The sequence below is a fragment of the Mesitornis unicolor genome, unplaced genomic scaffold (genome assembly GCF_000695765.1).
Source record: "Mesitornis unicolor isolate BGI_N332 unplaced genomic scaffold, ASM69576v1 scaffold36673, whole genome shotgun sequence".
Lineage (NCBI taxonomy): Eukaryota > Metazoa > Chordata > Aves > Mesitornithiformes > Mesitornithidae > Mesitornis > Mesitornis unicolor.
Genome location: NW_010173261.1, coordinates 2,035 through 15,049, shown reverse-complemented (window position 1 = coordinate 15,049; position 13,015 = coordinate 2,035). Strand labels below are relative to the sequence as shown.

Below are 13,015 nucleotides of genomic sequence, written 5' to 3'. Positions count from 1 at the left end.
CGCCTGCCCGCCCTGCGCTGGGCCTGTCCCTGCAGCACAGGGTCTGGGATGAGGGCTTTGTTCGTGGAGCTGACTCATCAGCAGCACACTCTGGAAATAAACCTCAGGAAAAAGGTCCCTCCGGGAAATAACAAGGTATAGAAAAGCGGCGTATTTTTAGCCCGTGACATCATGCCCATTGTGGAGTCGCTCAGCTCGGTTGACTGAAGCACACCGCGACCCAGCCTAGGCCGGTGCTGCAGTGTGGGCACAGCAGCAGTGAAAGCTGTCACACGGTGGGGACACGAGCAGTGCTGGCTCTTGTGTTCATGGCTGAACGATGTCCCTGTGCATCCATGTGTGTCCTCCACTCCCCACTCCTATGCTGGGCTGAGACATCCCTTCCCACTCTGCCTTGGGCTGCAGGCACCAGACGCTGCAGAGCGTTCCTTCTGTTCCCCAGCCCGTGGCAAATTGCAGGGATGGGCTTGACCCCGGCGGGAGCTGGATGTGCCGAGTTTGAATTGTGCATTGTCAGGGCCGGAGGACGGGACACTGCAGCCTTCCCTGCCTGCCCACAGCCCTTCAGCTGAGCCAGGAGGGATTTCTGCTGCCCTGGCCATTAAAGGCTCCCAGTGGCTGTTTCTGTGGGAGCTTGGCTGAGTCAGCACCAGTGGCACTGAAGGGGACCTCAGCCAGGGTCACTTTCAGGATCTGGAGTTTCCTTCTTCACGTCCCTGTGCTTGGTCCTGGGTTGTAGAGCCTTTGGGAGCACCTCCCTGGTGTCTGCTGAGCGTGGCTCCACGAGGTGTGAACTTTTGCCAGCACTATATCAGACTCTGAACTGCTTCGTGTCGATACTGAGGTTGGTTAAAAGGCTCAAAATAAGGATTATTTCTTCCCCATGTTTTCCAAGCCGTGTGTGCTCTATTCTGAAACAGGATTTGTTTCACCGATAAAGCCTGATGTAACACAACGTATTCGGGCGTTGCTTACGAGTACATTTTTGCATGGCGTGTGCTGAAGCATGTCTCGCGTTTAACGGCTGGATGTGTCGATGGATAGGGATTGCAGAGCTGAGGCAGCTGCCTCAGGGGGGAGTGGCCAGCTGCTTCGCTTCAGGAGGGAATTCTTTCTGTGTCAAATCTGCACGAAGACGTGGTGCACGCTGCGGGTGTTACGGGTACGTCTGTTGTGTGCATTCACACACTGGACCATGCATCTTTGTGATCCAGACGTTATGTGCCATAACTGCCCCATCCACATTGTAGCCTTTTGTTAAAGTATTGAAAATCAGGCTCTCATAGACCTGGAAAAAAGCAAACAATTGGCAAAAGATGTGGATTTTCCAGCTGAATTTAACATGTGCAGCTGTTTAAAGCAGCTCTCCTTTGATATAAGCAGTTGTGCCCAGATGGGGTTTTCTTTCCAGCAGCTTCCCGAGCCGCTCACTCAAGGTTTTTGTTTTTTCCTCTCATTACTTATAGCGCCTTCAGACTGAGGGTGAAGAAGAGGCGGTTGTAGTTTCAGAGCTTTGCATTCCTCACCGAGCTGTGCCTGCGTTTGCATGCAAAGCCATCGCCTCCCCTCCAACTATTTTAATCATTTCAGAAAGGGTGGGTCAGCAGGCATTTGGCAGCGGGCTCCTTTTATACAGCTGAGGTGGAGTCAGCCAATGACCTGCAAGCCTGGAAAATTTTGCAGGGCAGTTTCACTGGACGGCTTTGCGGAGCTGTGCCATTTGAATTGCAGCACAGCCATCCACGCACTGCGCTCTCCATTCCTGGCGCGTCTCCCGGCGCAGAGTTTAGCTGAGGCTCGGGTTTAGTGTTCCCTCCTCTCTCCCTGCAGTGACAGCTTCTCCGGGCTCCGCTGCCACGACTCCCGAGCAACCATGGAGGATACTACTTTGCAAATTATCGAACCGCCGACTGCCTCTGAGGCCTCTGAGGAGCAAGTGCCTGAAGAACCCATCAAATCGGACCAGATCAACGGCGTGATGGTGCTGACCCTTCTGGACAAGATCATTGGAGCGGTGGATCAGATCCAGCTGACCCAAACGCAGCTGGAGGAGAGACAGCAAGAGATGGATAGCGCAGTGACCAGCATCCAGGGAGAATTAACCAAGCTGACAAAGGCGCACACCACCACCAGCAACACCGTCAACAAGATGCTGGAAAAAGTGCGCAAGGTGAGCGTCAACGTGAAAACCGTGCGGCAGAACCTGGAGAAGCAAGCTGGGCAGATAAAGAAGCTGGAGGCCAACGAAGCGGAGCTCCTGAAACGCAGAAACTTCAAAGTCATGATCTACCAGGTAAGGAGCTGTTCCAAAACTTCCCTGTGCCTGTCAGGGGTGTTTGCTTTGCTGAGGGTCTGTCGTGCTGCATGGCTCGGTGCTCTCCCAAACTCTCCTGCCTGGTGGTCCGAGTTGAGGCGGGTCCGAAATAGCACTCTCATTCATGTGCTGAGACAAGGTTTGACAGGGTTGCTATATTTAACAGGAATGTTAACGAAGATAGTGAGAATGGCCCTAAGCCTCATTGCAATGGACCAGAAGTATCAAAATAACCTGATTTTACTACTTAGCTAAAAAAAGAACAAGAATGCGCTGGGTTCTGGAAGGGAGTGTTGTAACTTTGCCTGCAAGCGTCTTTTCTACCGAGAGGCAGTGTGCGTATTGCTATGTGGAGAGCGATAGCATTTCAGATTTGTGACATGCATCTGATAACAACAAGAGTCAGTGACCCCAGCACCAGGGTTAATCTCACTGGCAAGGACAGAGACATAGAGAAAACACAGCACAGCTCCTCGAGCCCGTCAGCGCTCGGGGCTGCCTTTGCCGTGTGCTGGTACCAATTTCCACGTCCTTTTCTGCAGCCTACGAGTCTTAAACCTTCTGGTTGTCTGGTTTCACCTTCCACTAAGTGTTGCATTTATCCTTGTTATTATTAAACGAGAGCAAGGAGTGGAATAGATTTCTGTCAGTTCTCATGTCTGGAGTTAGTCCTCCTTATCAGAGCGAACCCTGACAGGGAAGAACAGTGAGTGAAATAGTTAATGACTCTGTTAGAAGCCTGTGGGTTAATAATAGACAGCGTCAGGGACAAATGGAGAAGCATCCAGTGCTGATCACAGGAAGAGAGAGAACAAAACCAGAAAATGCTTCTTGCTACGGGGTTTGGAGGGGGAGCTGATCGTAATAGGCTCAGGAATCTAATGAGTACGGGGCCTGTGTAACTCTGATTCAGAGCTTAAGCATTTGTTGTTTTATCGTGCCTGAAAGGCTGGAATTCTCGAGCCTACTCGGATCATCCGGGTAACCGAGCCAGTTATAAATATATTTATTACAGGCTCTTTGTATCGGGCTTTTGGCGGAGGATGGATCTGTCCATGGAAAAATAAAATAGAGCTCTCAATGTGCTGCAGAAGCAACAAACATTGCAAAATGAGAAGCGTGAAGGGAATTGTGTAAACATAGCATTCTTTGGAGGTCACGGAAATAGGTAGGAAGTTGGCAAGTGTCTGGGTCCTTCGGGAGGACGCTGAGCACGGGCAGGTTGTTGTTGTGTGAGCTGCTCGTTTGGGTTTGCTGGTGTCTGTGAATATCAGTAGAGTTTCTCCGCGAGTGCAAAGCAGCAACGCTGCTTCTGAGGGGAATGGGGCAACACTCACTGGTGAAACAGGGACTGAGCGGCCTCTGAGCGGATCAGTTGACAAGCGGCCACGGCGGGGATTTTGTGAATTGTGAAGATGTTAGGGGAAAAAAAATGAATTATTTGTAATTCAGAACCATTTCCCAGCACAAAATTTAGTGTGATTTGGCTGTGAGGCCATGGAGCACACGTGAGAAACTCTCCAGGTTTGCTCCGTGTGCGATGGAGCCTTTTGTGCCCTCCTGGAAATCCTCGCACGCCCGTGGGACACCCGGGCAAACCTCGCCACGAGGGTGAGGATCTGCTTCTGGGGAGGGCCGGGAGCAGCAGCAGGCGTGCAGGCTTCTGCCTTCATCGCTCTCCTGTGCTTTGCTGAGGCAACAACAGCCCCACGCCGTGAGAGTTCGATTGCCAGACCAGGGCCACAGGGAATGCCACAGTAATGGAATGGCTCTTTCCTGCGTATGATGGAAACAGATTTTTGGTCAACAGAGAATGTCTCTAAATTCTACCAATCTCCAGTCTGTCTCAGAGCCACAGTAATTATTATTTCTCCTATAGAAAATAGGGTTGCTTGATAGTTGCGTTATTCTGTAGATTGTACTCCATAAAAATGTCTTTGTCGTGTAATTTTTGCTGGACGGAAACCTGAATTGTATGGCTTGGTGCAAGGTAAATAACTGCCATAGATGGGAGTCTCTCGTACTTACGGAGACCTTTTATTTCCAGAAGTTAAACGTTTGGGGGGATCTCAGAAGTTTTGCAACATTATTGCTACTTTCTAACCCAGAAAATGCTGCCTTTGGAAAGCTGTGATTAACTTTCCTGTGCAATTGCCTTTCCAGTTGCTACGGCTAAAAATGCAAAGATTTATTAGTCTTTTTTTTTTTGAAGAAAAAGAGAGAAACTCATCTTCAGAGACATAAAGTACTACATAAACCCAGCAGTGGGTATTTTCAAATAGTAGTCGTGCTCTATGGGTGTCTAACGTTGGGTGATTCTGCCATGTGAGGAGATGCAGGGAGGTGCAGGCAAATCAGCCCTTTACGGCTGTAGGTGTTTGATCTTTCTCTCGGCGTTGGACATTGAGCCCATGGCCGTTGCAGTGGGACTATTTCAGGAGTGCAAATAAGAGCTTTTGGCACCTTGGGAGAGGAGGTCAGACCCATGCGAGAGCTGTATTTTGCCGTTCGATTAGGAAATGAAAACCAGGTTTTATTCAGGAAAGCCCGAGCTGTCAGGGTGAGCCCACAGCACGTCTGCCTGCGCCGTTTCGGACTTTGGGGGAGAAAGTGCAAAACGAAAAATGGGTTCCACGGGGGTGGGGAGGGGCAGGTCCAGCAGATGTTCACGGGTATCATTCGCGGTCACCCATAGACCTGCATGCACCTTCTCACTCGCTCACACACTTTTACCTGACTTTGCCAGGAGCTGCTCTGATTGCTACTGAGGTGAGGGGTTTTGTACCAACTTAATCACACAGAATCACAGAATCGCTCGGTTGGAAAAGCCCTCTGAGATCATCACGTCCAACCGTTCCTGTCTACCCCCTAAACCATATCCTTAAGTACCTCGTCTACCCGCTCTTTAAACACATCCAGGGATGGTGACTCCACCACCTCCCTGGGCAGCCTGTTCCAGCCTCTGACGACCCTCTCAGTAAAGAACTTCCTCCTTATCTCTGACCTGAACCTCCCTTGGCACAGCTTGGTGCAGTTTCCCCTTGTTCTGTCCCCCATCACCTGGGAGAAGAGACCAGCACCCACCTCTCTACGACCTCCCTTGAGGCAGTTGTAGGGGGTGATGAGGTCTCCCCTCAGCCTTCTCTTCTCCAGGCTAAACAAGCCCAGTTCCCTCAGCCGCTCCTCATCAGGCTTGTTCTCCAGAGCCCTCCCCATCCTTAATGTAGGGAGTTACATCAGTTCTTCAGAATAAAATCTGGAAAAAAACAAACCACCTTCAAATTCCCCCAAGTTTTTGTTTGGAAGATGAGCCTACCAAAGCAAAAGTGGCACAGGCTTTTGAGAAGCTGCTGTGTACACGGGAGCTCAGGACTTGTACCGTACCCAGGGCTTGCCATCCTAAAAACTCTGATGCCAAACGGCTACGTGCGCTTGTCAACAGCCTGTGAGAACAGAACTGTTCAGTGCTTCCTTTGTCTCCCGTCTTTCAGAGAAATTAGGGCACCAACAAATTTGGTTAGAGTGCTTGCTAATAAAAACAGACTGAAGTGACTTCATCCCGAATCTCCTGGTTTTAGGGCACAAGAGTCTAGGGCTGATTACTGCAGGTCACGATTAAATAGTGGGTGTCCCATTCAAAAAGCTGCTGCTCTAGAACCCGACAGCGTGCTGCTCTGATCCGAGGGACGGCACCCGTCAGCACTTATGAAAGCTCAGCATTTTTCCTCTCAACATTTTTCAACAATTAAACCTGTTCTTGCATATGCCAAAAGCCCGATTTTTTACAGCCAGGCATCCAAATGCTTGCAGCGCGCAGCGCACACGTTGAGCGTTGCACTTCTGAAATGTGCTGGTTCTTGATTTTGAGGCTCACGTGGGTGCCGAGCTCGAGGGCAGCGGGGCTCATGATGTGCTGTGTGTTACAGAGAGCGGCCTTTGTCAAGGGTGTGTGGAGGGGCTGCCCCCCACCCCGGCACATCCGGGGTCCCTGCGGGGCTCCTCTACTCTGCGGGTGACCCCAGCGGCCGCTCAGAGCCTCAGGACGTAGAGGGGCTCTGTAAGGGGTCGGGCGGTTTTGAGAGCAGGGCAGAACGTGAGCCTCAGCCGCACGATGCGTGGGTAGGTAGGGCTGGACAGGGAAATATAAATAGCACGGCTTAGCTTTTGTGCCTCGAGTGGGCCTTATACGGACTAGAGCAACAGGGCTGGCCATCGTGGGGAGGAGGGCTGGATTTCAAACCACACGTTAGCGCCACAGACTGGGAGGCCAGACCTGAGCTGCCCAGTTTTAGGTCTGTGCTCCTCAAAAGATTGTGGAAAGAGCGTGAGCTCGGGGTGTGACGAGAAGCATGAGGCAGCAGCACGGGGCGGACGCACCCTCGTACCGCAGCCACCTCGCGCTGGGGCCAGCACAGCCCATCCTCCCAAGAGCGTCCCGCTCGGCCCAGGGGCAGGCTCGGAGTGGGGCTGGTCCTGCGTCTGCACGGAGCTGCTCCTCACTGCGCTGTGCAGGAGCCTGAGGCTGCCCCTCCTCAAGGATGAGTGGGGAACTGTGCAGTGCCCTTCCCGATGCACTGCGCTGCCTCTGTGACCCACGTAAAGTGTGCAGTGACTCGTGAGCTTTTTGGAAACGTGCTCAGCCCTCTCTTGTCCTGTTTAGGATAATGTTGGCCTCTTGATTCTGCAAGATCTTCTACAGCTTACAGAGTACCTGGAGAACTGTGGGCTTGTCCAGCTGCAAGAGAAGACAAAGACCAGAAACGAAGATGGTCGGTGTCAGTGAGGGAGAATCAAATATTTAGAATAAAAAGTCTCAGGATGTTTAGTCTGTAGCTTTATGTGAGGATGCAGATGTCAGTGTCAGCAAATCATCTGCAGTGCAAACTCCATCTTTGCTGGTTTGCTGCTCAGAAACAGCTCTGCAGTTATTAATCAGTTGAGACAGGTTTATCCGGGAGGAGCGGTTCTGAGAGTAAAACCAGTTGTACAAACAGACTGATAACAGGATCAAAACTTTATTCTGCTGTCAGAGGAAAAAAAGAACCTTTTCACTCTGCAATCTCTTTACTTCTGTTTCCTACAGCCCTGCCTCTCTTCTGACCCACGATTAGGCAAAAAGCCCTTTCCCAAACACAGCATCCTCTCCTCGAGCCATTCCTCCCTTGCCTTTCACACCAGGTCTGAGCTGCTCCAGTGGCTGTGTATCCTCCCCAGCTGATGAAGATACAGCTCTTAGGTCACAGCCTCCAGGACATGGAGTGACTGGATGTGCCTGACAGAGAAAAGTGCCAAGAAAATTGCACAATACACAGCATTGCAGAGGGCAGAAAGACTTCTGCTGGTCAGGGAGATACTACTGGAGAACAAGCTGGCTTATCCCTTTAGCATTTACCTGATCACAACCTACTTTGCTTTTTCTCCTCATATTTCAGATCTTTTCCTTTGTCTCAGCAGCATTCTTTGATGCTGTCTTACTGCAGGATTCAGTAGGTTTCTCCGCAAGGACTCGAGGCTTCTCTTTTTATGGACCTCTTGGCACTATTGAGATAAAATCTGTCCAACCTTTGGAATGGCCATGCCTGTTGCATATGGAGGGTTTGTTTTATATCCAGCTGCTGCTAGGGGTGCTGAGGAGCCACCCCTGGCCTCGGGGTGTCTTTAGCAGAAGAGAGGTTTTGCTTTTGTGGTGAGCAGCGTTTGCTGCGTCACTGGGTACAGACGTCTGTAAGGGGCTGGGCATTGCCCAGTGCTGTTTTAGGGTCTGGTCAGTGTGGTCAGTGTGGTCAGTACATAAATTAGAGTAGGACACTCTTCTTTCTAATAAATCTTTGCTGACTGTCTTTTCTGTCAAATTTTGCTACCTGGCTTCTCTGTTACTAACTCATAGCCCTGTGCCTTTCTTTCTGCCTGTCCTCACGCTAATCCGGATCACTCTGTGGCGATGCTGTGGATCAGATTCCTGGTAGGAACAGGTAAGGTTTTCCATTGTGGTTCCTTTCCACCACCCATTGAAACGCAGTTTTCCTCATCTCAGCCCGAGAAGACGCAGAGTGTGCGCTTTGAGCCTTCGCCAGGGACTGCCCTCTGAGCCATCTACAGGAACGGTGTCCCCTGCCCGCGCTGCCGAAGGTGCCGTGGCCCAAACCAGCAGAAGATGTGCGAGGAGGCAGCATTTAGGGCCTCGGCAGGAGTCCCCCTGAAGATCGCTTTGAACCTCTCCTGAAACCCCGAATGCTGCTGATTCCAGAGCCTCTGTCTCTCCGCTGCTTGTGGCTGCTGCAAAGCTTCAGGCCTGTGAGGCCGATCCCCAGTGGGCAAAACTGCCTCCGCTTGCTGCCTGCGCTGCTTGCTGCATGCTCTGCCGCGGTTACGATGGGCGGTGAGCTGAGGTGTTCTCTCAGGCGTTACAGGAGTTGTTGTGCACTGCCTCTGCGACTGGGAGGGAGGAATCGCTGTGTGGCTTGCATGAAGGGCTGGTAGCCAGGAGCAGTTGGCTCTGCTGGCACCTGCTGTGACTGGGCAAATCCTGCCTCATTTCTGAGCCTGTTTCTCCCTCTGAAACACAGACCTGGCAATAGCTCCTCCCGCTGCTTGTAAGGTTTAGTTTACGCGTGTCTGTGAAATGGTTTGGAGTTGTTGTTTCAAATAGATAAAAGCCAGGCAGAGAGCACAAAACTGTGACACAAAACTGCAGCTGTCTCAGGTGGATGCTGCACCCGTTTCTGTTCAGCAGCCCCAGCCCTGTTCACTGGGAGCCAGGACTGGAGTGGCGGTGACTTTAACTGCTGTTTATCTAACGCTTATCTCATGCCACAGGGGCCTCTGGTGGGAGCGTGGTGCCCTGTTCGCCTTCCTCTTATTGTGTGGCTACAGCAGAAAACACCACAAGCTCCGGTTGCCGGCCCTTCGGGTGAGCAGCGGTGGACAGGGCTCCCCAGGAGCCAGGCAGAGGTGAACTCAGCCCAGGAACTGGGGTCAGGGAAAACATCTCCTTTACAATAGGAGTGACAGGATTTTTAATAAAGGCAGGTTTGTGTGATGTAGCAAGAGACAGCAATTACAATCTCTACAGAAAAGGTCTGCTCCTGCGAGGCCTCACGAAGGGAGCACAGCCCTCCCCTATGCAGGCATCTGCCATCCCCAACCTCTGCCGGGCTGGGGGTGTCTGTCAGGTTGTGGCTGTTACTTGGGAACAACTGAGCCCTTCCTGTGGCACCGCTGGAAGTTCAGCACAGAAAAGCATCCCCTAAGACTGACAGAGCGAAAACACCATCATGGCAATGGGAGCACAGGAATTTTTCCTCTCTGGCAGAACTCGGTCTGCCCTGGGAGGTGTTTTCTGCTGAGGTGCTTTCAATCCTCCCGCAGCTCCCCCAGGCCAGAGCTTGTCTGGTGGGCCCTGTGTGGGCAGAGAGGGGTGCAGGAGCTCCAGCTCACCCCGCAGCGGCTGGGATCAGCCCTTTGTGGTGATAGCAGCGCGTGGAGATGTGAGCTGGTTGTGTTCTGCATGTTATGGCTGCATGTGAACCAAACCCGACTGTTTGTGCTGTTGCAATTGTGTAAAAATAACGAAATTAATTACAGATGTGGTTAGCATGCGCGTGTGAAAAATGCTCCATTAAACCTTCAGACCGGAGACAGGCGTGGATGGGAGTTCTGGGACTTTGATTTTTACGCGCTGACCATAAGAGCCTCTTCAAGAGCAATCCAGGAGCCCTCCTCGCGTTTTGGGAACATTCCCCAGCTTTGCTGGTGATTCTGCAGTGCCTGAAGGGCTCTGCGAGGCCGGGGGGAACGCGACTCGGCTTTTTGTCTCGGTGGCCTTTTATACCGCGGGGAAGTGTTTACTCGTGTTGTGGCAACGGGCGCAGGACGGATGGGGCTGCGGGTGAGTCACTGCAGGGGAACTTGCTGGGAAACTGTGCCAGATGAGGAGCGCCCTTGGCGGAGCAGGGCAGGGGCCGCCTGCCCAGAGATCTCCCGGCTCTGTGTGTTTGGAGCAGGAGGAGCACGGAGCGGCCCAGCACCCGGCTGGCAGGTGGCGCCCCGGGGGCTGGGAATGGGATGGGGGCCCCCCGAGCACCCTAGGGTCTGCAGACGGACAGACAGACAGACAGATGGGCTGCCAGACCATGGCTCTGCCAACGGGAGGGAGCCTCCCCCAGTAAACTGCGTCCCCGGGGAGTTCGGTGCTGAAGGGAGCGCACAGCTCTACCTGTCACTGCCAAATGGGCTAGGGGTGCAAACTGCAGATGGGTGAAGGAGGAGAACCTGGATCAGGGCAGAACCTTTACATGAAGCTCATCCAGTGGCAGCGAGCTCAGTCCCAGCACACACAGCACTGCCTGTCCTGCTGCTGGGCATAGCTGTGCTGTGTGCACGGAGCAGGAGGATTTCTCTTCTGCTGGTATAAAAATCTGAGAAGTCTCATTGACCGCTGTCCTTGTGCCAGCTGGACCCAGGCTGTCTCTGAGAACAGAACGGGTTTGTGTCTGGAGAGGAGCCAGGGTCTGAGCACCCCAACCGGCAGGGATGCCAAGACCCAGGGCTGTGGACTCGCCCACTTCAGGGGTCAGTGTTTTCCCAGTACAAGTAGAGTGGTTGGAATGCCTGGAGTTAAAAATGTGGCTCATCTGGGTGAGTCACGAGTGAAATGAAGCACACAGAGCACAGTGCCCTGCGCAGAGCGGGGATTTGTGCACCAGCCGCCTGCAGACCTGGGATGGTTCCCGACGGTTCCAGAGAGGTCCCTTTGTCCCCACAGGCTCGGCTGTGTCTGCAGCATGGCCCATGTGGGGCAGCTCCGTTCCCCACCAAAACACCTCTGGCAGGAGCAGACCCTGCTGCACCGGGGCCATGCTGCTGCGGGGATGCTCAGCAGCCACGTGCTGGTCCCCTCTAGGACGCGTGGAGCTGTTTGTTGTGCCGGCTCCAGCTGCCCTGTGCACCAGCCAGAGCCCACCAAACCAGCAGGAGCGGTGTCTTGCTGCAGGTGGCCTTGGGTCAGCAACGCGACCCACGGCTCGCAGGGCTGAGACTCCCCAGCTGCCTCCAGCTGGGCCCTGGAGCTGACAGGAGCAACTGAGCTGAGGGAAAACACACAGGAATGATGCCAGGCGCAGGAGAGACGAGAGCTGGGGCCCTGGGCTTGGGCTGCGGTGGGCACGCTGCCCTGTACGGTGAGAGCTGCAAAGGGTTTCCCAAGCACAGCTGGAGAACAGCTCCAGGCCATGGTCTGGGGGAGCTGGGATTGGAGGCACCCTGTGGGAATGGCTCTGCTCCCTCTTGGCCCGTTTGAGCAGTGAGGTGCCCCCGCAGAGGCATGAGCAGGGTCCTGAGTCCATGAGCACCGTGGGGCTGGTGTGGGACAGCAGCAGTGTGGGTGCGTGCGTGGGCGCAGCTGGGAGCAAAAGCCGGCAGCGGCTGTTCTCGGGATTAAGGGCTCAGAGCCGCAGCGTCGCCCTGACAGCGCTGCTCCAGCTGCCCACGTACCTGGAGCTGCCGCTGGCCATGTCCGTGGGTGCTGCCAGGGTGGGGTGGGAGCACTGCTGGTGCAGCCACAGCAGAGAACTCGGTCAGGAGACGGCTTTGCTGGTGTGGCACGAGGACAGGCGGTGTTGATGTGGCTGACGTGGAGCTCTGAGGTGGTGTTTCTGCACACACACACACTCTGGAGCTACCAAGGGGCTGATAAGGATCGGAGTTTGCAGGATATGGCCCGTTTCCAGCTGCGGCCGAGCCAGGCCAGGGGATGCCTTTGTTCTGGCTCATTGTGTGGCTGAGGGAAGGAAGCCGCGGGGTTCCTGATGTTCCTGGAGGGGCAGGGTCCCCCGCGCCTCTGGGATCGCTGCGGCAGGTGGTGTTGTGGGGAACAGGATCCCTGCCCTGGCCTGGTGGGGGCTTGTTCTGGGCTGGCCCGGCCCTCAGGAGAGCCTGTGCATTGTTTTGTCCTGCAGTGGCTATCAAATGAAGAAAACACATGTTGGCCACTGCATCTCAATCTCCAGAAAGTATCTGGGACCTGAGCTGTGACCCAGGGGGTGAGGAGTTTCGCCCAGCACAGCTTTTTGCTCTGAATAAAGCCCACAATGAAGGCTCTGCTCGGGCAGGCTCTGTGTTTTGACCATGGGCACAGCAGCCCATGTTGCTGTGGCTTCCATGCCTTTCCTGCCCAGCTCGGGCAATAAATTTCTGAGCCGCAGGGCTGCAGCCGCACAGCTGCGACACTTTGCACAGTGAGGGGCTATTTCCAGCCTGCCCTGGGAGCGGAGCGGTGATTCCTGGCAGCAGGGACGCACGCTATGTGCTGCTCAGATGAAAACCAACCCCGCTGCGGGCCTGCGCCCCTCTCCTGGGCACACGCTCGGCCTTTGCCCCAGGATTGCAGCTTGGCTGACCCAGGGAGCAGAGAAGCAGAATGAATTCCCCTCCCGTCCCAAGCAGACACAGCGTAGCCCTGCAGACCCAGCTGGGCCAGCCGGGGCCGCCCTCGCTGCTGCCCTCGCACACGGGCTGGGGCCGATTCCCTGACTTATTCCCCAGCAGAGAAATGGGAAAAACAGGATGGCTTGATCCATCCCAGGAGATGTCCTGGCCCCACATCTGGATCCTGCAGGCCTTGGGAAAGTCTGAGCACAGAGCGGGGTTGGCCAGGCCAGCGTGAGCACGGCGAGGCCAGACACCACAGCCGGACACACGGCT

At 54.1% G+C, this 13,015-nt stretch overlaps 1 protein-coding gene across 1 annotated transcript in view; it reads left to right on the top strand.

The window, feature by feature from the left end:
- Window positions 1-1,698: 1,698 nt before the first annotated feature.
- PTRF (polymerase I and transcript release factor) overlaps window positions 1,699-13,015 on the top strand; it is a 12,779-nt gene continuing 1,462 nt past the window's right edge. The window contains exon 1 of the mRNA XM_010180677.1: window positions 1,699-2,293. Coding sequence (XP_010178979.1) covers window positions 1,874-2,293 — 420 coding nt within the window. The 5' untranslated portion in view covers window positions 1,699-1,873. The remainder of the gene's footprint in view (window positions 2,294-13,015) is intronic.